Genomic DNA, 25,168 nt, shown 5'->3' with positions numbered 1-25,168 from the left:
AGTGTATTTTTTGAAAAAGTCTGAATGTAAAGATCCAAATAAATAAAACCAGATCCCAGCTTTACTTCTTTCACTGAAAAAATCTGATTCATCCAATCACTGGGCTCAGATCTTTCAGTTTTAATTCTAAATATTATTAATAAAATGTTAAGTTTTATTACTGCCGGAAATTTTACATTTAACTTCATGTAAATACTTGAATTTGTACTGTTTTTATTTTGAAGGCAGACAGGTAGTACTTCCTGTGCACAGGTGTGAGGTTGGTGTGTGGTGTTATCTGTCGACAGACCGGTTCAACCGGAAAAAACAACTGCGGTTTCATATGAGTGAAGAACAGACCAGTCAATGATCAGTAGACTGATCACACACAGATCTTTAGATTCAAGATTTAGGGAACACACACATTTTTCTGCAGTGCTGCAGTTTTCAGGAGGGTTTTACACACAAACTGTTGACTATTCAATGTTTGTTTGTTTGTTTTGTTTGTTTGCTTTGACCTGCCTGACTTCTGCCATCTTACGGTGTTTTTATCCTCAACAGTTTACTTTATCGCTCTTCAGTCTGCAGCTGGACCTTCATCACAAAAACGAAAGATGACCAGCAGAGGTGAACTTCATACTTTTATTGTGAAATATATAACTGTGTAAATCTATACAATCAAGTTTTTATTTTGAACATCAAATATTTAATAATCACAGCATCAAATTTACAAAATACAATGTTGAAAAATTAACCAACACACAGACTAAACAGGAAGTAAACAGGAAGTCGTTCAACATCAAAAATGTCAACAAAAACAAAAAACTTTTCCAAACAATAAATGAAACAAAGATCAGATCATGCTCTATTTCTGTTTCTCAGTTTCAGTTCATAAAAATAAAGCCTTCTAAACAATTTTGATCAGCTGACTGGAAGTTTATTGATCACTGATCAGCCCTCATCCCCAGAACCTCTGTTTGCCAGCGGGTAGAGTCAGCTCCTCCTCAGGTGGAGACGGGAGGCTAAAGATGGACCCCGCTGCCTCCAACGTGAAGATGAAGTAGATATTTGCAACCATCATGGTAAGGCTTGGCAGGAAAGAGAGGCCAAAACCGAAACCACGGATGCTACTGCCAAAGGCTGCTGCCACCCAGTAAACCAGCCTAGAGACACAAAACAAACGCACCTCTAAGTAAAACTGTCCTGGAGGCACAAAACAAATGCACCTTTAAATAAATCTTTAAATTTGGTTCAGTAAATCTCACCGTCCAAAGGCGAAGATGACGGTCAGCAAAGGTACAAGCTTCAGGTTCTGCTGGCTCAGGTACATCGCCATGACAACCAGCTGCAGGAAGTACATCAAGAACAGCGAGGCGGAGTCAGAGATGAAGCGGCGGTGCACGGTAACTTCGTGATGCTCTGCTTCCTTCACCTCATCGTCAAACAGAGGCCGTAACGCACCTGACCGGATCCGAGTGACCCCCAGGACCAGCCAACCTGAGAAACAGGTGAGACACCGTCACCATGGAGACGCTCACTGACAGGTGATGTAAATTTTTTGCTAAATGTGTCTACTTCTTTGTTGGTTGTGTACTCGCCAAGAATGATGGGGACGGCGGCAAACACGGAGCAGCGCAGCGTGTAGACGAGTCTGAGGGGGGCGCCGTCCATCAGGGGGGCATCAAACGGCAGGAACACAAACCCCCCCCACACCAGGAAGGGGAAGAGGAGTGCTGACATCATCAGGGACACGCCCACCTTCAGGACATCCCTGCTGGGACAACCACACCTGCCTGAGAGAGAGAGACAGGTTAGAGAAACAGGGGTTAGGACTTTAGAAGGCAGGAAGGGCAGGACAGTTGAGACAGGTGTATTTACATCTGGTAGGAGGTGTGTCCTGGGCCCACTCGTACTGGTAGACATGTTGGCTGTAGTCCTGGGGGACTCCTTGGGGACCCAAGAATGGACTCTTCTCTGACTCTATTTCGCAAAGTCCTGCATGCTCTCTGGGTGACAAAGGACAGGGCTGGATGCTCATTGCAGGGCTGAACACCTGAGCTGCTTTCTCTGGCAGGTGGTTCTCCACAGGCTCCTCCCCCCCTCCCAGGTGTGTCTGTGGATCAGCCTCTTCTTCCTCACCTTTCCCTCTCCCTTCTCCTCCTCCTCCCTCCTTCCTCAACCCCTCCGCTGCCAACTCTCGCTCACTTTCTGTCCAGCTGGCTGCCTCACTTGACCTCACACTCATTCTGTCCCCTCTACCTGGCTGTCCACCTGTCTGTCCATCTGCCTGTCTGTCTCTAGTCCACTGCAGGGTGCTGGGCTCCATCATGGCAGACTTCACCACTTCGTCCTCTCCCTCAGTTGATCTCGTCTTCGTCCCCCCGCTGTCCGTCATCCTGGTACTTCCTGCCGGGTGCTGCTGGGCGTCTTTGGGTCGATCGACTGTCTATCAGAGACCAGAGGAAGGTTGGTCAGAAGCTCAGCAGGGCTACAGCAGCATTTAGTGAGACTTTAGTGAGACCCAGTTTTATATGCAAGGAAACAACAGTGACAAACCAAGTTTCCAAGTTTCCAAGAGAAGAACTTTGCATTGGATATTTTTCATCGGATATTTTATGTAAATGAATCAACTATTACAAGTTAGATTAGAGAACACATCAATGAGCCACTGGCTGAGGACTTCAGGGGTTAGAGCAATTCAGCAGGAAAGAATTACATGAAAAACAGAGAGATCTTTATTGTCACAATAAAACTGGTGGATTAGCCTCCAGGTTCCTTCATAATGATACAAATACACACCTGAGCTTCTTCCACCTGAGGCTGCCAAGAGAAGTCAAGTCATTTCTCTCTCGTAGAGATGTTGAAGTAACGATTTATGCATTCATTACTTTTAGACCTGATTATGGTTGTGGTTTAGACTTTGGTGTCCCTGTCTCGTCTCCATCAGCTGCTTGACTTTGAACTAAAAGAGGTAAATGTGAGCATTTACCCCAGAAACTGGTTTCTCTTCACTGGTTTCCAGTTCGTTTCAGGATTTATGTTCTTGACTTTTAGAAAAATAAAATAAAAAATAAAATAGGGTGTAATAATTAATAATAGTTCACCTGAGATCCGAATCATACTAGTAGCCCCGCCCATCGCGTGTGACGTCACGCTACTGTCAACATGGCGGTCGTGACGCTTTTAATAATAAACTCGTGTTAAACTTGACGTTTTATTGTTACACGTCATCGTCTGCGCTATTATCAGCGACCGCCTGTTTGTAATTGATCAATGATCGGAAACAAACCGATCAATACCAGAGAGAAAAGGCCCAACGGTTCTGTGCAGACCTAAGTGGACCCGTCTCTCAGACTGAAACGGACTCACATCAGGTTCCGATGAAAAACTGACCCAGAGTTTAGATATTAAAGATTAAAAACCCACCGACACGATCTGAGCCGTTTCTCTTCTTCTTCGTCCTTTGTTGTTGTCAAACTTTCCGGAAGTTCATCTCAGGTGTGGTCACGTCAGGTGAATTAAAGGGACAGTCCTCTTAAAGGACTTTGTCGACTCCTCAAAAGTATCGGCCGAATAAATACTTTCATTCAAGTACTCATATACACAGTGTAAATTTTACTTTTAGTAAAAGTACACAAGTACCATCCTCTACATATATTGTTAAAGTATTGTGTTTAGTTAATACTAGTCAGTTCGTTTAATGGCTAATTATTAACCCTGTGAGTTTCAGGTGCAGGTAAACTGTCAGCAGGTGGAGCTGTCAGCTGGTCATTCAGCAGCATGGCGTCACTTCCTCCTCTCTGCGTGTTGTTGTTGTGGCTGGTTGTCATGGTAACAGTGGTATCGGTCAGTACCAGGAGGCAGATGTGAACAGATGTTTCATTCAGCACACAGCAGCAGTTAGTGGTGTAACAGTACACACATTCAGTATTTACACCAGTAATCTGTGTACTGCAGCTCGTACACAGATTAGAACTACTTCAATTTAAAGGAAGATTAAAATAATCTAATATCATATAGCGCAATATAAGACAATATTGTATCATCAAATCAAATCTAATATAATATAAAATAATATATACTATTATTTTATAATATTATGAATAATATAGTATATTATATTATAATATGATATAAACAGTTTTTCTGTGTCACCTGATTATTGTAAAGAATATTTTCCTTATTGTTTCAACATGTTTCCGTTTATGCGTTGGATCATACTAATAAAGTGATTATTGATCATGATCATGTGATTGATGAACTAACACATGATAAATGAATCAGAATCAGAAAGAGGTTTATTGACAACTATACTTGAATTTCTTCTGGTGTCATCAGCTTCCAGTTCACAGAAACAACAACGGACAATAAAAATAAGATGAGATTAGAAAATACACATATGTAAATATAAATAGACAAAACATTTAAAAATATATTTAGAGTAAAATTAATTGTATGTGCAGTTGTGCTGTAGATGATTCATCTGTTCACCACGTTTTTTGATTGAGATGCTTCTTTTGACGCTTGAAGTACATGTTGAGATTCTGAGGCGGAGGTACTGCAGTAATTTGAATTTCTGATCAGTTGTATCAGTTATCGATCACACTGTAATGTTTCTTTGTGTTTAGCTTCTGAAGCAGCGCAGGTTTGTTTTTTTATTTTCACCGGGTAACTGTGGGGCGGGCGGGGACGGTGCTCTGTGGTTCCACGTCACACAGGAGCTGTTGTACCTTCTGCCGAGGGGGCGGGGTTAATCGAGCCTGTCGGCATCTTTGATGTTTGTATCTCACGTGACCTCCTGCAGCTCTCCGATTAGCTGTTCAAGATCACGTGATACGTTGACAAGTTGTCATAGCGACTGACCCCACCCGCGCCGGTCCATCGCTGCATCGGCGTCTAAAACAAGCACACCCCGACAGCTGCTCGTGCACCATCGGGTTGGCTGGGAGCGGCAGCAGCGCGCTGAGCTGTGATTGGTCGGAAGTAGAGAGAGGCGGTGTCATGAGGAAGGCCCCGCCCCGACACTCTAGATTGCGGACTGCTCTGGGACCAGCACCCAGCGCTCCTTCGGATTACCTCTGATCAGTTGTAGATTAATTATTGATCAGTTTGCGAGCAGGTAATCGATCAGGTGTGGTCGGTTTGATTTTTTGCAGGGGATGTCCCGGCTGCTGGAGAGCAGGAGACAGGACAGGATGAAGGAAACCAACCTGAAGGTGAGTTCACCGGAAAAAAAGAAAGAAACGGGCTCACGAGCGCGTCCACGCTGACTTTGGTTATCGAAACCGATCGATATCGATGATTGTGAGCTGATCAGACAGTCTGGATGTTAGTGATCGGAAACAGAGATGAATTCTGGGAGTGTGTGTCACTTTCCGTCTGTTCCGCTTTGTCCGCGCTTTCACATCTGGAAAACAACGAATCGGGTTTGTCCCGTCGCTGCAGATGTTCAGACGGTTGTCGATAGTTGTTATAGATGATTGATCAGTGATTGGACGGTGATCCGGTGTGTGCTGATTCAGTTTGTATGTGAACAGACGGTGAAGTTGGCGCAGCGCAGAAACGGGAAACGGAGTTTTTTTCCTTTCGGTTCAGATTGAAACCGGGTTTAATGCTTTTAAACAGCGCAGTGTGTGTGTGTGTCGGTGTGTGTGTCGGTGTGTACCTGTACACACCGCGTTTCGGTGTGTTTCAGTGTGTTTGAGTGTGTGTCCGTTAGAAGCAGCGTGGCCGCTTTGTCCTGCAGGAGGAAACGAGCGGGGGGAGGGGAGACTGTACGTGTGTGTGTGTGTGTGTGTGTGTGTGTGTTGTGTTGTCATACAGGAAGTGTCGGTCAGGAGTGACCTCTGACCTTTGATCAGATTATAAAATAATCAAGTCAAAGGAGGTAAATTTGTTCTTTACAGTGAAAAAATGAAAATATTTTATTATTTCCTGAAGCACAACTGCTGTAACGTGCAGACAGACAGGTGGGCAGACAGACAGGTGGGCAGACAGACAGGACATTGTCTTCATGGTTTTTTTTTAGTCATAAACTGAAAAGCAAAAAATTTTGTCAATTTTGAGTCTGTGACACAAAGTGAAGGGGACACACAGAGGGAGACAGATAAACACAGACAGGTAGACAGAGACACAGGTAAGCATTAGGTAGACAGGTAGATGGATGGACTCAAAGGGACCCACAAAGACATGATCAGGTCCTTCCCATACATCTCCCTGTAAAATGTAATGAAATGTTTAAAGTGACATTCCATGTACAATGTAAAGTAAAACTAGTTAGTAGTACAAGATAAATAAAAAGTACTGAGACAATAGGGAGAAAGTGACAGAAGTGAAAATTTCAATAATAATAAAACATGTTAGTGCAGCTGTTGTCCACATTCACTGAGCTCTGTGAAAATACTGCTCTGACCTCATGAAGCTGTAAAACCTTCTGACCTGGGGTCTTCTCCCAGACTCTGGACTCCTTGACTCCACCTGGGGTTTTTGGGCCAGTTTGTGGTGCACTCAAATCTCTTTATCAGTAAAAACTGCTTCATGGTTTGTGACACAAATGTCTTGTTTGACAGTTTGGTGCCGATGTACCAACGTTAGTGCAGTTTGTCCTTGTTCGGTCCAGAACTGTGTCCCCACCTTCTTCTCTCTGTCCTGGAGAACCAAAATACTGCCACAGCTGGTTCTGGAATAAATCCACTGGTACCACAGCGAGACAACAGGTCCGGCCTCTTGTGCCGTCAGGAACATAAGTAAATCTGTTTATCTGGGATCCTGATTGACTTGACATCTATCTTTCCTCATGCATGTTCTTCACTACTGACTGGGAGCAGTGAATGGGTTGTCAGCAGACTTCCCCCAGGAAATTACCCATAATCCATAGCAGTATGGATATAAAAAATAAAAAAATTAATGGATCAGGCTGAAGTCTCATGTTGCACAGACGGAACAGGAACAGGCTGAATCTCTGGGATTAGTTTTAATCTGCAGGTTGTTTTTGTCTGAGGATCCTCAGCTCAGGGCTTGATGTTATAATGTGGCACTTCCAGCCCACATGTGTTGGAGCTGCTAACACAGCTAAACCTGCACCGACCCTGCACCAGGTGCTGATACCAGACTGTTGGTCCGGTGCTTGTTACAGAGGGAGGACGGAGTAACCTGCAGGTTAAACTGTTCACCTGATCTCTGGTTTGATTTTAATAGAGATCTGACAGCCAATCAGAGAGCAGAGCTGCCTGTTACCATGGCAATTTGTAATTAAACTGGCCCAGATTAGTTACCGAGGGATCAGAACCACACTTCCTCCTGCTGCAAACCGAGCTATGAGATATTTTGTTTGACACAGGTGTTGAAAGTGAAAGTAACGTCAGCTTCACTTAATCGGCTCAGAGAAGGCTCAAAATGCCACATGTGCCCCAGAGACAGAATTAGTGATGTAGTTAGCAGACGAGCTGCTCAACCATATAATGGAGATATATGTTTTATACAGCAGCTTAATGCTAACGTTAGCCAAAATATGCTAACACTGCTCGTAACCTAATCAGGTAACGAAACACTGTGACAGCTTTCACTGAAGGTTTTTTTAGTTTGTCTTTAGTTTGCCAGCCAATCAGAATCAAAATGCATCATGTGACCACCTCAGTGGGAACAGACCAGAAGGAGTTTCCAATGGGAATCCGGGGGGGGGGGGGGCCTTCAATAATATATAATAATCTGATCAATAGGAAAATATTGGCCATGGAAACACTTGATCCCGTCGTTTGTCTCTTGTTGGAATAAATAGATTCTTTCTGCTCACGTCTGACCCACGTGGGGGGAACATTAGGTGACGGGACGAGTTTCCAGGGGGGACAGAAACATGGAGGCACCAAAACCAAACTGGTCTGTGGCTGATACAACGTTTTTGTTGGAGCCTTTCACAGATTTAAGGATCGTTGAAGGTCTTGATGGTCTCAAGGCTCCAAACAACCAGCTGTTCACACCAGGGTTTGAAAAGATAAAGCTGGAATCCACTGAACCATCGACACAATCAGTCAAGAGGCCTCAAGTTCAATTAACAAAACCTTGATATTTACATTAATGAGAAAAGCCTCATTGGTTCCACTAAATCCTTCATGGTGCACAGCTGTCTGATGAGCACATTTATTAAAGGGCCTGATGCCTTAATGACTCCTGGACAATGTTACGGTGACTTGGTGTTTCTAGAGAGAAGCTGAGCTTTTTGAATGGACTCAGATGGAGGGAGGACTTTCTGGGAAATAGAGACTCATTAACCTGCAGCTGCACAGTGTTTAATGTACAAACACAGTTTATTAAAGACAGTCCCAGTTTAATTAAAGTCCCACAGTGAAGACAAACAGTCTGATCCAGAGTTCATGTTGAACTGGACGACACCTGCAAAAATCAAACACTGATCATCAGTTTTTATCTTTGGAAAACATTTTTATTGAACACACTTAAAGTTACATGTCATACAGAAATAAGTCGATTCAGTCTGTGTGTCACTGAGTCCAGATCCCATCCAGAGACTGACAGCACCAATGAATGTGTGTGAATCCAGAACCTGGTTCAGCTTATGGGTCTGTGCCGTAGACCTCCATTGTTGTCCACAAACTATTAAAAACCCAGCAGGGAGCCACACCGCTGACCTGGCTCACATGGTTCCTCCTCACCAACAATGGGAGGCCCGTGTGTTTCCAAAAACCAATCCGACCAGCATTTCTTGGTCTTCAGTCTGCTGAGGTCTCGTCTGTGAGCCATGGTTGGCATCAGCAGTTGCTCCTGTGAATAACAAGCTCAAACTGTTTTTGATAAGTCAGAGCAGCTTTAACCCACAGCTGCAGGGCCTGGTCCAGGTTCTGAGCTCCTCACTCCACTTAGATTTTGTTCATGTCATTAGCCAAGAGCCTATTTCACTGTTTCCAGCTTCCCTGTGAATGTTTGAATAATACGTTCAACATGAAGAAGAACAATGCCCTGGTTTGTTCATTATAGAAACTCAGAGGAAAACCTGACCAGGTTTTATGACAGATTTTCTCATAAACCCACATCATTCCTAAGACTTCACTTAGTTTTTCTTTCCCCCTTCTAGAAAATGTCCCACATGTTGGTGTTTACGTGTGTGTTCTCTGTGTGGAACCGGAGAACTGATCAGGTTTAACGTGATCCGTGTTGTCAGGTCTCCACGCAGCTGCTGTTGTTTTCAGAGCCACATGCCAAACATCTGTTTTTAGTTTGTTCGCTCTGTTTTGATGGGCTCAGCTGAACAGTGTTTGCACTGAGGTCACAGGTGAACGTTCAGCTGCTCTCAGATCAGTCACCTGTCCCCCTTTTCTCACCTGAGCTCGCTCTGTATCATCTCTGGCTGTGCTGGTCTGATGTTCGTGTCTCTGCCCTCGGCTCTGTCTCTGTGCTTTATGTCTCTGTCTCGTGACCCCCTCCCCCTCAGACAGAGGGCTCTTTATTTCCCTCCATCACTGAGCTCTTTATTTATTGATCAGCTGATCACTGACTGTCACCAGATCACCAAACCTGTTTTAAACCGTCTACACTGAATCTGTGTCAGTGAAATAAAGAGGCCTGACACCGTGCAACTGTAAATTTGACTATTGATTTCTAATTATTATTTGTAATTCATGAGCAGCACTGAACATTTCTGTTTATCTGTTAATTAGTAAAACAGATCAGACTCTCCTGAAGTGAAAAAGCCCCAAACAGTCGGTTTGATGTGATATAAAACAAAAACCATGTTTACCTTATTGTTTCCTCAGTGATGCTCTTTCCGTGCTGGACTTTGGTTAAAGCTGCTCTTCCTAACATCTCCTCGGCCTCTAGGGGGTCTGACAGTCCAAACTAATTTCCACCATAAGCCCCGCCTTCCCACTCTTCGCCCCTCCAATCCCATCCTGTTCCCTGAAGCTACGATGTGAACTATGGATGCCTGGTTGGGACAAAGTGTCCAGTCCAAAGCTAGCGTTAGCTGACTAAGGAGTAAATGTGTCAGTCCAGTAGACGCTCTGTTTCCTGCTAATGTGACCCAAAGCTCCACTTCGTCCCAGATTCATATCAGATCCATCCAATCCAAAGGTCCAATCAGGACCATGCTAGGTGGCTAATGCTACCAGAGCCAACAGGTTAGCTTTAGATGCTAACACATCCAGAAGGAAGAAGGCCCCATGTCGACCCAATGTGAGTCCTTTGGCTGCTTAACAGAATGATGTTTTTTACTAAGATGTGTTGATTGTTGTAAATTAGTTGTTGATAATAGTTAATAATTTATTGATCCCTGAGCTGACGTGTGTCTGTCACAAGGCATTTTACTTATTTGTCCACATAATTGCACAAATCTTCCAACACAGTCAAATATTTTCTGATTTCAGTTTCTGCTGCTTTTCTCTGGGTCACATGACAGGAACTGAAGTTTAAAAAAAAAATCTCTGGCTTCTCAGAGATTTTAATTAAGCGGCATGTTTCACAGTTTTATTGCAGTTTGATACAGAGTGATTGATCTCTCATTGATCGGTTCTCATTGACAAAGAAATGGTGTAACAAAGAATCTCCAGCTGCAGCTAATTCGTCATGTTTCACAGAAAATGAAGAAGTTTTGTTTCTGTTCAGTCAGTCAGCCTTTGTTCTCTTGAAACACATATCGGTCTTCCTGCCTCTGTGAGGACACTCACTGACATAATGTACTGTCTAATCTAACCGTCATACGAACCCCCTGCACCCATCCTAACCCTGACCCAGACCTGGTTCTATTCTGAACCCAGAAGCCAGGTCTGAACGCTCAAACTGACATTTACAGCTGTGAGGACAGTAATGCTGAAATGTCCTCATTGCAATGTGAAAACCACACAGACACACACACGTCTCCCTTCCTGCCCCTCCCAGTCCGGAGCAGAAGTTAATGTGAAAAACACACAAGAGAAAAGAGAAGTTCAGGCAGAGACAGTGTCTGAATTACAGACACAGTGTCCACAGACGGCGTCCCCTACGGTCACAGACTGACCTGTAAGTCCATCCATGAGTCTAACTGTCGATTGGGTTTGTGTGGTGGTCTGTCTGCAGAGCTGCTGCTCATTCAGTGCAAACATGAAGCTTTTGTTTTGAGTTCACTCAGATGTGAAATTTCATTTTTTATAAACCAAACCACCTTATCAGATTTCCCAGCATGCCCTGTCTTAGAGTTAAAGCCTCTGTTTGTAGTCTGCAGAGAACGTTCTGTAAACTAGTCCCTTTTGACAACAATGGAAACAAAAGGAGTCACAGCGAAGATCAGGGCAGAGTCCAGTCCAGACCAATAAACAAAGTCTGCAGCAGCTTTACATGTTTGTTCTGCGGCTGCATGTTTTTTAAAGAAGGACTCTAACATGTGTGAATAAATCTGTCAGTGTAAAGTCACGTCGTCAGTTTGCTGAACTGATTTTCTTTCTCTGTTAGTTTCCCATTTTTAAAACGCTTAAAACAGCTTGGAGCTACTTACTGCTCCTGACTTGAGGTCGGGGCGTAGTTACTCTACAGTGATGAACCGAGGGACTTAGAACAGACTCAAGCTGTTTTCACTCTGATGTGGAGAACAAATAAGAAGTTTTGCCTGAGATATTCAGATCTCACTGAAGAAGAGATGGAGACATTTGCAATGTTTCTAACTCTGACTGTTGATTTCAGCCTCACAGTTGTTACTGATGGATTTAAGGTGGAAACTCCAAAAACAAAGCAAATGCCTGGGGCATAAGGTGTTAACGGCGTTAACAGGCCGTCTGTCTCTGGGCTGGGAATGAGAGTCAGCTATTATTTGTTAAAGGGCACCAGTACTCCGTGTTGGGCTGGATGTATGTGCAGACGCACAACAATGGGGAGAAACCAGTTCCTGTTCCTCTGATTCAACTCAGTCCTGGTCTGTGCTCAAAGATGACTCCGCGCTTTACAACCAAAAAGGCCCAGTGAGCAGAAACTGAACCAAAGTTCCACAAACACGGGACAGATGGAAGTTGGTCTGGCTGCTGGCTTCTTTAGCTAGTACTTGAAAGTGAGCAGGGGAAGTTAAAGGATTAATTAACAGTGTCTTCATGTCCTGTCTGTTAAACAAATACGAATATAAAAAGCTCACAGCTTCCAGTCTGGTCAGGCTGTTCTCAGAAATGAGAAGGAAGTTTCAGCTGACATCATCTGTGAACTCGTTTATCTGCTGCTGTCAGCAGAGTCTGTAGAGATCAGTGTTTCTTCATCATCATCATCATCATCATCATCATCATCAGTGAAGACACTGACATTTAATGTTATTAGACTGATTTTATTCTGACTGTACTGACTTTAAAGTGGAGGCTTTCTGCAGGTGCTAGGGTTAGTGCAGGTCAGACAGACACATATTATTTTACTTTATTAAATAAATGTGATAAAATGACTTGGGTGGTTTGTGTTGTAGGTTTTGTAGGTTGTTAAAAATGAATCAGGTTGTTGTCCTGATGTGAAAATCACACCAGCATTGAAACAATAAAGCTCCATCACATGAATCCAGCTGTTGAACCTGCTGTTCTGTTATTTACACACATTAATACACACAATTTACACACATTAATACACACACATGTATCCAGCCCCATTGGATTCACCAGGTTTAATATTTAGCTTGTCTGTCATAAAGTAACATGGGACTTACAGTCTTATGACTTGGAAACTAATGGTTAACTCATATAATCCCTGTGGTTGTGTCACGTGCCCTGGTTGTTGTTGTTGGTCAGTCAGGTGTGTTGAGGGAGACCAGGTGAGTCTCCAGATTAAAGTTCAGTTTCAGGTGAAGTTTCTCCCACAGTCTGTCTAAGTTGATGCTAACACCATTGAACTGGCATGTATGTTCTCCTAGCATGCTAACACGCTAAACAAAGAGGGCAAACATTGTCCCTGCTAAACATGCGAACACTATTATAGTTCTTGCTAGACTACAGCTCCCATGAGGCCTTGCTGCTGCTGTTGTATCCCGGAGCAGTGTGTGTCTGTTGGGATACTTCATTTATAATTCATTTCAGCAGCTTCATGCCCTTGAGCAAGGCATCTGAGACAGCCAGTCAGTTGTTGAGGCTCTGCCCTGCTTAATCCCGACCTGACTGTGTGTGTGTGTGTGTGTGTGTGTGTTTCTGTTGATGTTTATTCTTTACCACGTTTATTAATTGACAACAATCCTGCTCTGACTGGTTTTTGTGTAAACATGTTTCAGTCAGTCAGCTCTGCTCTGATTGGTCGGCCAGAAGAAGCGCTCTGATTGGTTGTTCTGTCGATCTGCAGTGACATATTTGTGTTAAACGTCTTCAAATCCTGAAGTCACCCGCAGTGAGATCAGGGCCATCATTTGGACCGTCAGCCACAGTTTTCACCACGTTCTTCTCACAAACGTTAACCTGATACAGACCAGGATGACCTGGGGGGTGTGGGGGGTTGTAACTAACTGAACTCTCCATCCCCCATGCTGCAGTTTAAAAGTGGTCTCCAGGTATTAGACCGCCCCCTCCTGATGTTCACGTCTTTGTCCTGCTTCACAAAGACTGAAACTGAAAACCTGCTTCCTGCCTTTGTGCAGACACAACACACTCCTGTCCGACATGAGATACTGGACACACCTGTGGTCACATGACTCTCAGGTTGACCTCTGAGTTTGGATAAAGCATAAAAGTATCAGGAGATAAACTGTGATGAAATAAATCAGTAAGACTTTTGATCAGTGGTCGTATAGTGATCAACTGTATTGATTTTCTCCTCTCTCTGTGTTCAGAATAAGGAGAAGAAGGAGAGAGAGAAGGAGGCGAGAGAGAGGGAGGCCAGGTCCAGCAATGGTCACCTGTTCACCTCCCTGACGGTGTCCTCCACCACCCTGTGCTCCTCCTGCAACAGGAGCATCACAGCCAAGGAGGCGCTCAGCTGCCCAGGTAACGTTTCATCAACCTTTATATAACATGTGTGTGTATACAACATGTTTGTGTGTGTGTGTGTGTGCGTGTGTGCGTGTGTGCGCACCAGACTGTGTTAATCCTCCTTTACAATGAACAGATGTACGTCTTCAGATTAACACACACAGTCAGCTGTGACCAGTTTAACACAACAGACTGTCTCCAGTACTGTACGTGTGTGTGTGTGTGTGTACTTGTACTTCTATATTTGTGAGGACCATTTTGAACACAACTCTGTTGGTGTGAGGACATTTTGGCCGGACACTTGGTTTCAGGGTTAAGGTTAGAATTAGGTTAGGGTTAGGGCTGAGGTTAGGGTTAGGGTTGAGGTTAGGCAAATAGTTTAGTTGGCTCATGTAAGGGTCTATATCAATGACTGCCCTCACAGAGATAGAAGTACAAGTATATGTGTATGTGTGTGAGACCCTGTTGACCTAGATTGTGATTGGCTGCTGTGGATGAACCCTGAGAACTGGGTCAAGTGGACACATGTGTCTCAGCCTGTCTTTAATCTTTGTTTGCGTGTGTGTGTGTGTATGCAAGTCTTTCTGTGGTTGTGTGGATGAATTTTTGTTCAGTGCCATCGTTGTGAGGACATTTTGGGATAATGAGGACATGCTGTCTGTCTGGTCCTCACACCTTCACTGGGCTGTTTTAGGGTGTTAGACAATTAGTTTACTAAAGATCTTATTTGGTCTGAACAGATGTTGAACTGTTTAAACAGATGTTGAACTGAGGATTGAAGACGATGCCTTTAACTGGATTTAACACTGAACTAAACCTGAGCAGAGGAGCCTGTTTCTGAAACTGAAACTTACTGACAAAGTTTGAAGCAGAATTTATAAAAAGAACATAAACAACCACAAACACATGGACACGCCCTGTGTTTAAAATACTGTCTGTGTGTCTGTGTGTCTGTGTGTCTGTGTGTCTGTGTGTCTGTGTGTTTGTGTGTGTGTGTGTGTGTGTGTGTGTGTGTGTGTGTGTGTGTGTGTGTGATCATCATCCTAACTTAACTCTGGAAAATCAAACATTGTTTTATAGTCAGTGAAACTTGGTGTTTTTTGTCCGTTTATGTCGATGTGTGAATAAGATTTTTTTGCTGTCTTTATGAGGACTGATTCCAAATTTGAACCTCGTGAGGACATTCTTACACTGTGAGGACATTCTTACACTGTGAGGACACGTTTTCTGGTTTTTAGACCTTCAAGGGGATATTTGAGGATTCAGGGTTAGGGGCTAGGAGATGCTTTATCTCAATCAGTGTCCTCACAAACATAGAAGGACTACTCTGTGACCACAGTAAAAAGGCTGCAGACTGTATTTTTGGCCTCAGTTTTTTTTGCAGCAGGAATGTGGATTGATGGTTTCTTGGGGTTTCATGGTTCCTTGAGGAAGTGTGTGGGTTTATGTAGAAGCTTTTGGGATCCGGGAAAAGGTTCCGGGACTTACTGGAGGTTCTGACTCAGTAAACAGTTTACAGGTGTTTGTCAACCACAGTCATCAGGGTGTTTTCTGTTTGTTTGCATAAATCAAATCATCAATACAACAGATTTCAACAGTGAATACAGTCTGACCAGGACATGTCTGTCTCTCTCACCTGTCTCTCTCACCTGTCTCACCTGTCTCTCTACCTGTCTCTCACTCAGCCTGTAATGTCACTATCCACAACCGCTGCAGAGACAGCCTGGCCAGCTGTGCCAAGATGAAACAGAGGGTAAGACCTGTCTACTGTCTGACTGACTGTCTGTCTGCCTGACTGACTACCTGTCTGCCTGACTGACTACCTGTCTGCCTGACTGACTACCTGTCTGCCTGACTGACTGCCTGTCTACCTGACTGACTGCCTGTCTATCTGACTGACTACCTGTCTACCTGACTGACTGCCTGTCTATCTGACTGACTACCTGTCTGTCTCTCTCTAACAGCAACAGAAACTGGCAATGGCGAGAAGCAGTTCAGCTTTGCAGAACGTCGCCCTGCGGACCAAAAGTGAGTCTGTCTGTCTGTTGCTCCTCCTGTCTGTCTCACATTGCGTTTCCAGTTGCATTATGGGGAAATGAAGGATCCAGTGTTACTGTTTTTAAAAGATGAAGAGTAATTTCTTCTTCTGTGCTTGCCTCCAGCTCCGATGATGAAGGAGCGTCCGAGTTCGGCCATCTATCCCTCAGACAGTCTTCGTCAGTCCCTCCTTGGGTCCAGACGGGTTCGCTCTGGACTCTCACTTGCCAAGAGCGTCTCAACCAATAACATTGCAGGGTGAGACTGAGCAGACAGCTGATTGGCTACATTTAAGAAATATCTGTAATAATTATAAAGCAGCATAAATGTCAACACAGCAGGATCATCATTTTATTAGGAAGGGTTGTCCCTCTCTCACCTTTCTCTCTGTTTCACCGGTCTGTCTCTCAGGGGGACTGACGACTCTGCGGGTCTCAGGAGGATTCTGTCCCAGTCCACTGAGTCTTTAAATTTCAGGAACAGAACTTTGTCCATGGAGTCTCTCACTGATGATGGTGAGTGAATCTGCTTTTATTGAACGGATGAATAATCTGCTTCCTGTTACTGTGAATAGAAAATGACGTGCGTGTGTGTGTGTGTGTGTGTGTGTGTGTGTGTGTGTGTGTGTGTGTGTGTGTGTGTGCGTGCGTGTGTGTGTGTGTAGGTGAGTGGTGGTGGAGCCCCCTGCTGGAGAAGCTGCAGGTGGAGGGCAGCTGTATTCAGGCTGACAGCTGGAGTCTTGCCGTGGAGCCAAACTTCCTGCAGACGCTTCACAAAGACATCATCAAACAACAGGACGTCATCTACGGTACGACACAGACGTAGAACACTGATGGATCACATGCAGCAGCACAACAGAAAGACTCAGACTTAGAGAGAACCAGAGATGAATATTAAGTCCATGAGACACCACTGCATGTACATGGCAACTAAAAAGATGTTTATGAATATAAATATAATGTTCCATGTTATCTTAAAACTTGGCTGAACAGCAACCAGACCTACTATTGTCACGGCACATTTGTCTTGTCTGCTGTCATGGCATGACGACTCCATCAGGATAAACCAGTTTCTTTTCTGCCTCCCAGAGTTGATCCAGACGGAGTTCCACCATGTCCGGACGTTGCGGATCATGGAGGGGGTGTACCGGCAGGGGATGCTGGATGAGGTGATGCTGGAGGCGGGTGTGGTTCACACCATCTTCCCCTGTCTGGACCAGCTTCTGGAGCTCCACTCCAGCTTCCTGTCAGAGCTGCTGAACCGGAGGAAGGAGGGGCTGATGGAGGGCAGCTCCACCAACTTCACCGTCCGCAGCATTGGAGACCTGCTGCTCAGACAGGTACGGCAGCACAGGTGACGTCTGAGAGGACTGACTCAGTGTTCAGGAAACTGAGGGCTCACAGAGGTCATTAGAGATCCAGGAGTTTAAGACTCAGAAACTCTGACATCGTGATCCCTGCAGCTTTTACAGACTCTTCACACAGAACTGGCACTTTTTGTTCAACATTGAGACACCGCCTGTTATTTTTAGTACCGTGAGAAAGCAACATCACAGTTTTCTATGTTTGCGTGTGTGTGTGTGTGTGTGTGTGTGTGTAGTTCTCAGGTCAGCTTGCAGACGACATGAAGAAACTTTACTCAGAGTTCTGCAGTCGACACCCGAAAGCTGTGAAACTATACAAAGAAGTTTTTGCTCGAGACCGAAGACTGCAGCAGTTTATCAGGGTGAGGACGCGAACCAGGATCAACTCAACTTTCATAGCGGGACTAGGATCTAACAAGACTGCTTTAGTCTGCTTTAGACCTTAATCTGTGGGTTTGCAGACTGGCCTTAGCCATAATCGTTGTTTATACCTGATTTATTCTATTTATCCAGACCTAGTTCTCAGTTTATATGAGTTGGAATGTTGTTTTGTATTTGTATTTGTCGATGGATATTAACTGTGTCTTTTCGTCCCATAATGCTCAGCGTGTCTGTCGTGGTCCACTGCTGCGTCGACATGGTGTCCAGGAGTGCATCCTGCTGGTGACACAGCGAATCACAAAGTACCCTGTCCTTATCAAGCGAATCCTCGACAACACCAAAGGTGACCTACGACCTCTGATAACCATTAATAACCTACGACCTCTAATCATCTCTGACCTCTGGTGCTACTGTGTCTCTGTGGTCTGCAGGCAGTGAGGAGGTGCAGGCTCTGAGACAGGCACTGCAGCTCCTGAAGGAGCTGATCAGCTCGGTGGACCAGGAGGTGCTGGAGCTGGATCGGACCAGGAGGCTGCAGGAGATCCAGGCTCGTATGGACCCCCGGGCACAGGCGGACGTCCAGGGAGGTGGAGTGTTCAGAGGAGGAGAGTTGCTGAGAAGAAGGCTCCTGCATGAGGGGTCGCTCCACTGGAAGGTCCAGGGCCAGAGCTCCAGGATGAAAGGTACAGGAGACTGATGCTGTGTCACCCGTTTACCTGCTGACGTCACATCTACCTTTATGTGCACGACTTAAACAGAGTGTTTGTGTCCAGATGTGCAGGTCCTGCTGATGTCAGACATTCTGGTTTTTCTTCAGGAGAAGGACCAGAAGTTCACTTTCGCATCATTGGTGAGTCACACCTGATCACCCCTGATCTATCTTCCTCCCTCCTTTTCAACTGATCCTGGCTGTGGTCATGATGCCAATAGGGTTCACAAAGTCACAGATCAGGAGACCTGATCAGTCTCCTTGAAACAAGAAGGACCATTGGTTCTTCTCCTTGAGATCTCCTCCCTCTCTCCAAACACCCCTCAATGAAACTCAGTTCAGCTGCTTGGAGCCTTTATCTCAGAACTGGAACAGACATCTAGTGATCAACCTAGAGCTTCACATTTAGCATTAGCACAAACATTTCTATTGTCTGCAAAACAGCAGGTGGACTGGTCCAGGGCCAGGACAGAATCCAAATCAGTCCTTCTGAACCTGAGGTTCAATAATCAGTCCACCTTGACAGAATTTCCCCCAGAGGCTGAGCAGAATAACAAAATAGTTCAGATCAGTTTGTCCAGGTCCTCCAGAAGAACTATAGAGCACCCCGGTGCACCCCTCACTCAGAGACCCTGAGAAGTCCAGATACTGTGAATTGGTATTTTGTTGAATGCACACAGACCTCCCTACGACCTTCTTAGAGTCTGAGTCCTCTCTCCTGTCCACTCACTGGATCAGAGATCGTTGAAGTTTCTTCTGTTGACCCGCCTATGTACCTGTGTGTCTGTCCACCTGTGTCTGAGCAGGACAAGTCTCCGGTGGTCTCTCTGAACAACCTGATTGTCAGAGATATAGCCAATCAGGAGCGAGGAATGTACCTGATCAGTGCCTCCACTCCTCCGGAGATGTACGAGCTGCATTTTTCATCTAAGGACGACCGCCGGACCTGGATGACCCGGATCCAGCAGGCTGCTAGCAGGTCAGTACTGGAATCTCTGCTGCAGTACTGCAGTACTGCATGGTACCAGTACTTTGCTTTCATGTCATTACTGGAACACATACCTGAAAGTACCTCACAGTACTATAAGTACTATATGATGGTCTCTCTGACTCTGTACTGCACACTACTCTGTAGTACAGAAATACAACATGTAGTACAACATGTAGTACAATATGTAGTACAGTATGTAGCATCACAGTGCTGTGTGTTTTACGTGCAGCTGTCCGTCCAGAGACCAGTTTCCTCTCATCGAAACTGAAGATAAAGCTTTACTGCGAAGACTCCGAGGTACTGCTCCTCCTCCTTCTACTGCTCTTGCTCCTTCTACTGCACCTCCTCCTACAACTGCATCTCTGACTACTACACTGCTACACCTCCTACAAGAAGTTACAGCTCTTTCAGATCTAATTCAGAGTTTACATCTAACCCCTGTCTCCTCCTTCTTCCCGTCTCCTCCTCCTCATTCCCCCAGCTGACATTCAGCAGAAGGACAGGGAGGTGCTGGAGCTCCTGCAGGAGCGTGTCACCTTGTTTTCTGACCTGGTGGAGGCGACCGGAAGAGGAGGAGCAGATGATAAAGGAGACGTGGAGGTGACCACCTCGTCCACCAGGACCTCCTCTTGCTCCTCATGCAGGAATCTCTTCCGGGCCGACACTCCTCATGCTCCCCAGGCTGAGCCGCTCCTGACCGCTGCCGTCACTGAAGGTGGAGCTCTGACTGGACGGGTTTTATCTCACGCACGTACAATAAAATAGAATCAAACTGAGTTTTTGTGTTTTTGTGTTTCAGTGGACAAACTGACTGAGCTGCTGTTAGACTCCAACATCCAGAAATCCACCGTAACCAACGGCAACCAGGAGCTCAGCGGTGAGGAAAGCTTCCTCTCTGGTCTTTTCCCAGTGTTTCTATCAACAGTTTGAGTCCTGACTCTTGTAAGGTCATTACTAAATTACAGAATGTCCCCGAGCCGCTGAGCAGGATCGTCTTCCAGTAGAATATATTCCTGTTCAGTCTGAAAACCCAACTCTGCCATCTAGTGTCCGACCAATGAACAGACAATACAAACAAACACGTGACCTGTCTTTACCTGTGTCTGTCCCTGTGTGTCAGATGGTGATTCAGGGTCTCTGAATGGTTCTTTCGTATCGAACGGCGGCTCCACAAAGGTAAAACACCCCATCAGCTTTAACCTAACACGGACTCAGAGTAATGCTACAGCTCTGGCTGATTTCAACCCCCAAAATATGAAAGATCATCTGCAGGAAAACAGAAATAATGTGTGGTTTCAAACTGAATCAGTCTGGCACAGTAAAATCTTACAGAGCTGCAGTTTAACGGTTCACACGCTGAATGAATAGAAGTATGTTTAATGTTTTTGAAGTCCGGTTTAAGGTCTGAAATTTATTTATTTAAAATGTTATTCTGATTTGATGGCAACTATAAACATTAGAGTAAAATATCAAAATAAGAGCCCTGCTGTCAGAACACTGCAGAGTGCAACCCTGTCTGAGCGTCTGGGGTTTAAATCTATTTTTTGTTCTTCTCTCTCAGGACAGAAATGGTAACCAGCTGCAGGAACGAACCTTAACCGAGGTAAGAACTTCTTCTTTACTGTTATTCCTCCATCTGGTCGGGTCAAAGACGAGTCAGACTTTTGAACTTACAACATGACATTAATGTAACTAATTCAAATATTGTGTTAGGCCAGTAAAGATAATAGCAACATATTATTAAAATGAAGTTCGTCTCATTACCTGTATCAGTCAAATGCCAAGATATTAGAAGACTGTAAAGCAGGTTTACAGTCGTGATCCAGTTGTGATCCAGTTGTGGTCCAGTTGTGGTCCAGTTGTGGTCCAGTTGTGGTCCAGTTGTGGTCCAGTTGTGGTCCAGTTGTGGGGTGAGGGAACAAAGATTGAATTGATGTGTGCAGTTTTTCTGAGCTGATACCTGCCCCCCCCCCACAGGAAGTCCGCCAGCGACTGGTCAATCTGAGCACACAGCTTCATGCCCTGCAGGTCTGACAGTCAGACATGATTGATTTATTTTAATCATTGACATTTTGATGATATGATGTTGATTAATATTATTGATACTCTGCAGTATAAAAGTGACATGTCAGCATATCAAAACTCTGACTCTCCCCCAGGCTGCTGTGATTTGTCAGGACTCGATCCTGGCGCTGTCAGTCAGTACAGACGCCACCCCCTCCACCACTCCAAGCCTTGGCTCCGCCCCCGGGGCGCGTCTCAGTCGGTCGATGTCGCGGGACACGGGGCTGGACACCAGCGGGGATGTGGTGCTACTGCGGCGGCAGATGGAGCTGCTACAGGAGGAAGTGACACGGCTGCGTCTGAGAGGGGAGGGGCCTGAAAGGGAGGGGGCAGAGCGAGGTGGAAAAAAGTGGAAAAACGGAGAGACTGAAGAACAGGTGGGTCAGGTGCTTTAGTGAAGAGACCAGGGGAGGGAATAAACCTGGATAAACTAAACTGATCAGCTCAACTAAAATAAACTAATCTCGGCCTCGTCTATCAGCAGTTGAACAAGAGGTGTGGCAGCAAGGCACTGGAGCCCCGCCCCCTTGCGCCATTAGCCAGTCAAGATCCAGTCGACCAATTAGACGGTGTCCAAGAAGGAAATGAGGAGGAAGAGGAAGAAGTGATGAAGATCTCTCCTCGCTCGGACAGCCCCAGAGGTTGGTACAGTACATGTGTTCAACCGATCAATAAATAATGTATTTGAATTATTATGTTATATGATATTTGTAGTGTTTGCCATTTACTTATGAAATACACAATAATAGGATTAAAACATGTTGTGTTATGATTTTGATATTACATTTTGATTGGTGGTGTATGTGTTTGGGGATGGTCACCATGGTAACCTGTGCCCTCTGACCTCTCAGACCTGCAGGACATCCCTGAGGAGAGCGAGTGTGGAACTGAGCCCAGTTAACATTATCGCATTATCTGACCATTATCTGACCACCTCAGACACCTCTGCTGATGTCGCTGTGATGTCGCTGTTTTGTCACCGGCTGATCTAGTTACTGTCAGACCAGAGATTGTCATTTCCTGATTTTACAGAAGCTTTTTTTTTTTTTCATTAGGTCCATTAGACCTGATGTCTAATCTCAGCTGTTGTATTTTAACTCCTGAATCGTTTCCTGAACCAGAAGGTGTAACCATGGGACCTGTTTACATCATAACGTGCTGGAGGGTGGGGGGTGGGGGCTTCTTAGTGTGAGGGGGTCCTTCTAAAATGTGTGGGGTTGGATCAAAGTTTCAGTCTGCTTCAAACAAACCAGTTCATGTACCTGGTGAAATCCAAAATCATTATGTTTGTAGAATTTGTTATCAAATTGAATATTTGTGATTCCACTTTAGGAATAAATCCTGTTTCTTCTTCTGAAAAAAAAAAAAAAAACGTGTTTAATCTCAATGAGACTTTTACCTGTAAAATCAAGGATGTAGAAAAACTACAAACCCCACTCACTTCCTCACCTATGCACAGACGACCAATCACTGAGTGAGGTGGCTGTGATGTCAGACTGTCAGGAAGTTAGGAGACGGTATGACAGGAAGTTTGTTTGAAGCTGACTGACAACTGATCCTTAAAACACATTAATGGTCATTACACTACATTACCCAGAATGCCTTTGGATATCTACAGCTGCAGTTTGATTGCTGTAAGGCGAGACAGTCTGGGTTTGCTCAGATTCTCTAAAGGGGGAGTAAACCTGGGCTTTAGGGGGGTTTGGGGTGAGTTTGGGGTTAATCCCATCTGGCCTCATGGGTCATGGGTCCAAACCTGGGGAGATTATAATCTGTTGTAATCTGTGTTAGAGACAGTTTTTTTTATCCTACAAAGCCAAACAGCCTCAGTGTAAACTGTATTTATAAGGTAACTTCAGACAAACGTAGTCAAAGATTAGAAATATTAGATTCATGTAGGAGTTTATTACAAGAATAGTGAGCATTTGTGTTTATGTAAAATGTCAAACCAAAAACCTTTTTTTTTAATGTGGGGTCAAAGTTGGGCAAAGAGGAAGGAGAAGGACTGCAAACAGACCTCTTTTTCTTTTTCGTTCCAATAATGTGTTGAAGCCCAACGTTTTGGCAACGAACATGCATGATTTTATGATTCACGGCATCACAACTAACGTTTTCAGAGAAAAAAGAATCAGACTGAACGTGAAGTAAATTTGTGAAACTTTATATTGTTGTTAATTTTACAGCTGGACTGTTTGTGCAGTTAGTGTTAAATGTAATTCCACTTAGAGAGTGTCAAGACGTTCACCCTGGTAAACTCTCAGGTGAATATTCAGGTGAATCCAAACGTCTCCTCTGTTCTGAACTCACCTTTAGACTCAGATTTATCCTCCAGGCCTCCATGACACTGAGCAGGAGGGTGGGGATCCTGATTTGTGGGGTCTGGGGGGGATTATATAGTCTTGAGTAGTAGAAGAGCAGTGCTGTTAAAAAGAGAAGCTGTTTGTTGTCTGACTGAACCCAGAGATCTCTCTCTTAGCATGTTAGCATGTTTCTATTGTAGCTATTTGCATAGAACTGAATGTGGTCTGTCCTACTGATTGATTAACCAATCAGATCGTTTGATCTCGTTTCTATTGATTGCGTCTGTGTTGATCAGTCTCAGCTGCTGATGTGTTGCTGTAAAAACATGGTTAATGTCTGAACAACCGCAAACTGTAACCGTGTATGAAGAAGAACATCAGAAGCATCTTAGCTCAGGTTGTTTTTCCATGTTTCACGCCAGAAAAAGACAAAACGCGTTTATGAATTTCTTCACTCACATTTTAAACATCTGCTCTGAAAGTCCAGATGTTTCAGTGTGAACAGTTTACCAATGAAGGAAACTGAGCGACAGCCGGATGTTTGGCCGGCATCAGCTTGAAGGAGCCAACTTGTTGTTGATAGGGACACGGTTGCCACACAGTCAGCATAGACACCGTTACCATGGACACTGTTGCCATGGACACTGACTTGCCTCCTCTGTCTGATGCTCTCTATGAGTTTAGTTCATGTTGGATGATTTAATGATCCTGCTGAAGCATTTTAAGCTGTTGCAGGCACATGATGATGATGATGATGATGATGATGATGGTGGCGGTGACAGTTTGCACTGGTGGATCCATGTCTTCCTGAATCACAGCTGAAGCTACCTGTGATGCTCAAGCAAAGAGAAACAGACTGAATATTAAGAGTTCTATAAACATTTCGTTGTGTGTTTGCTCTTAGTCAGACAAACACACGCCCTGAGTGAAAACAAAAACATAGATGAGCTACAGTCGGGACGTCTGACTTAAGAGTTTAACCAACACCCTCATAGCTCTAAAGAAGAGCTGTGGTGTAAGAAGCCACGTTTGTAAATTCCAAAAACACAGAGGACAAATAAATATAACGAAGCAGCAGCTATAAAAAATGTCAGTGAGGTGATGATTTAGAATCTGTTTGTGGTTTACAGGAGGAATTTAACATAAACACAGTGAATTTTAAACTCATCCCTTTAAACCTTTTAATGAAGTTTCTCACCTGGTGCCAAACACAGCTGTTTACAGCTGTGATCTAACTGGATATGAAGCTGAAGTTTATGATTTAACCTCCTGATGTTTCTAACATTAAATGACTCCTTTGGGAGGTTAATAGAAGAGAAAGAATTGATGATTTAATTATGAAGTTTGATGATTTTCCTCAGATTTATCGCAATAGAGTGAGCCACAGCCTGTTGTGAACCATCAGAGAACCAAGTTTGTATCCTGATGAGGTGCACAGACCGAGCC

The 25,168-nt window shown here is 44.5% G+C and overlaps 2 protein-coding genes across 7 annotated transcripts; one reads left to right on the top strand and one right to left on the bottom strand.

The window, feature by feature from the left end:
• Positions 1–907: 907 nt before the first annotated feature.
• tmem79b (transmembrane protein 79b) lies at positions 908–5,740 on the bottom strand. Of its 5 annotated transcripts, none has more exons than XM_026317270.1 (5): positions 3,406–3,961; positions 1,858–2,425; positions 1,578–1,772; positions 1,245–1,476; positions 908–1,142 (listed from the first exon to the last, which is right to left on the bottom strand). In XM_026317270.1, exons 2-5 carry the CDS (start codon positions 2,372–2,374, stop codon positions 938–940), a joined length of 1,149 nt encoding a protein of 382 aa, XP_026173055.1. In that variant the 5' UTR covers positions 2,375–2,425; positions 3,406–3,961; the 3' UTR covers positions 908–937. The 5 variants fall into 5 exon arrangements, with proteins under 5 accessions (XP_026173055.1, XP_026173057.1, XP_026173056.1 ...); XM_026317272.1 differs by lacking the exon at positions 3,406–3,961 and adding an exon at positions 5,645–5,740 and having other exon boundaries at positions 938–1,142; XM_026317271.1 differs by having other exon boundaries at positions 938–1,142; positions 1,858–2,421; positions 3,406–3,965.
• arhgef2b (rho/rac guanine nucleotide exchange factor (GEF) 2b) lies at positions 4,903–22,581 on the top strand. 2 transcript variants are annotated; one of them, XM_026317269.2, is made up of 22 exons: positions 4,903–5,195; positions 13,739–13,892; positions 15,563–15,630; positions 15,842–15,905; positions 16,040–16,172; positions 16,326–16,429; positions 16,579–16,722; positions 17,003–17,253; positions 17,514–17,639; positions 17,884–18,001; positions 18,090–18,341; positions 18,432–18,508; positions 19,174–19,346; positions 19,588–19,655; positions 19,840–20,073; positions 20,158–20,235; positions 20,479–20,534; positions 20,920–20,961; positions 21,336–21,386; positions 21,518–21,799; positions 21,907–22,063; positions 22,274–22,581. In XM_026317269.2, exons 1-22 carry the CDS (start codon positions 5,139–5,141, stop codon positions 22,321–22,323), a joined length of 2,739 nt encoding a protein of 912 aa, XP_026173054.1. In that variant the 5' UTR covers positions 4,903–5,138; the 3' UTR covers positions 22,324–22,581. The 2 variants fall into 2 exon arrangements, with proteins under 2 accessions (XP_026173054.1, XP_026173053.1); XM_026317268.2 differs by having other exon boundaries at positions 4,904–5,195; positions 21,904–22,063.
• The last annotated feature ends 2,587 nt before the right edge of the window (positions 22,582–25,168 follow it).

The sequence above is a fragment of the Mastacembelus armatus genome, chromosome 16 (genome assembly GCF_900324485.2).
Source record: "Mastacembelus armatus chromosome 16, fMasArm1.2, whole genome shotgun sequence".
Classification (NCBI taxonomy): Eukaryota; Metazoa; Chordata; class Actinopteri; order Synbranchiformes; family Mastacembelidae; genus Mastacembelus; species Mastacembelus armatus.
Note: the sequence above shows the minus strand (reverse complement) of the source record. Positions and strands in the feature narration are given on the sequence as shown.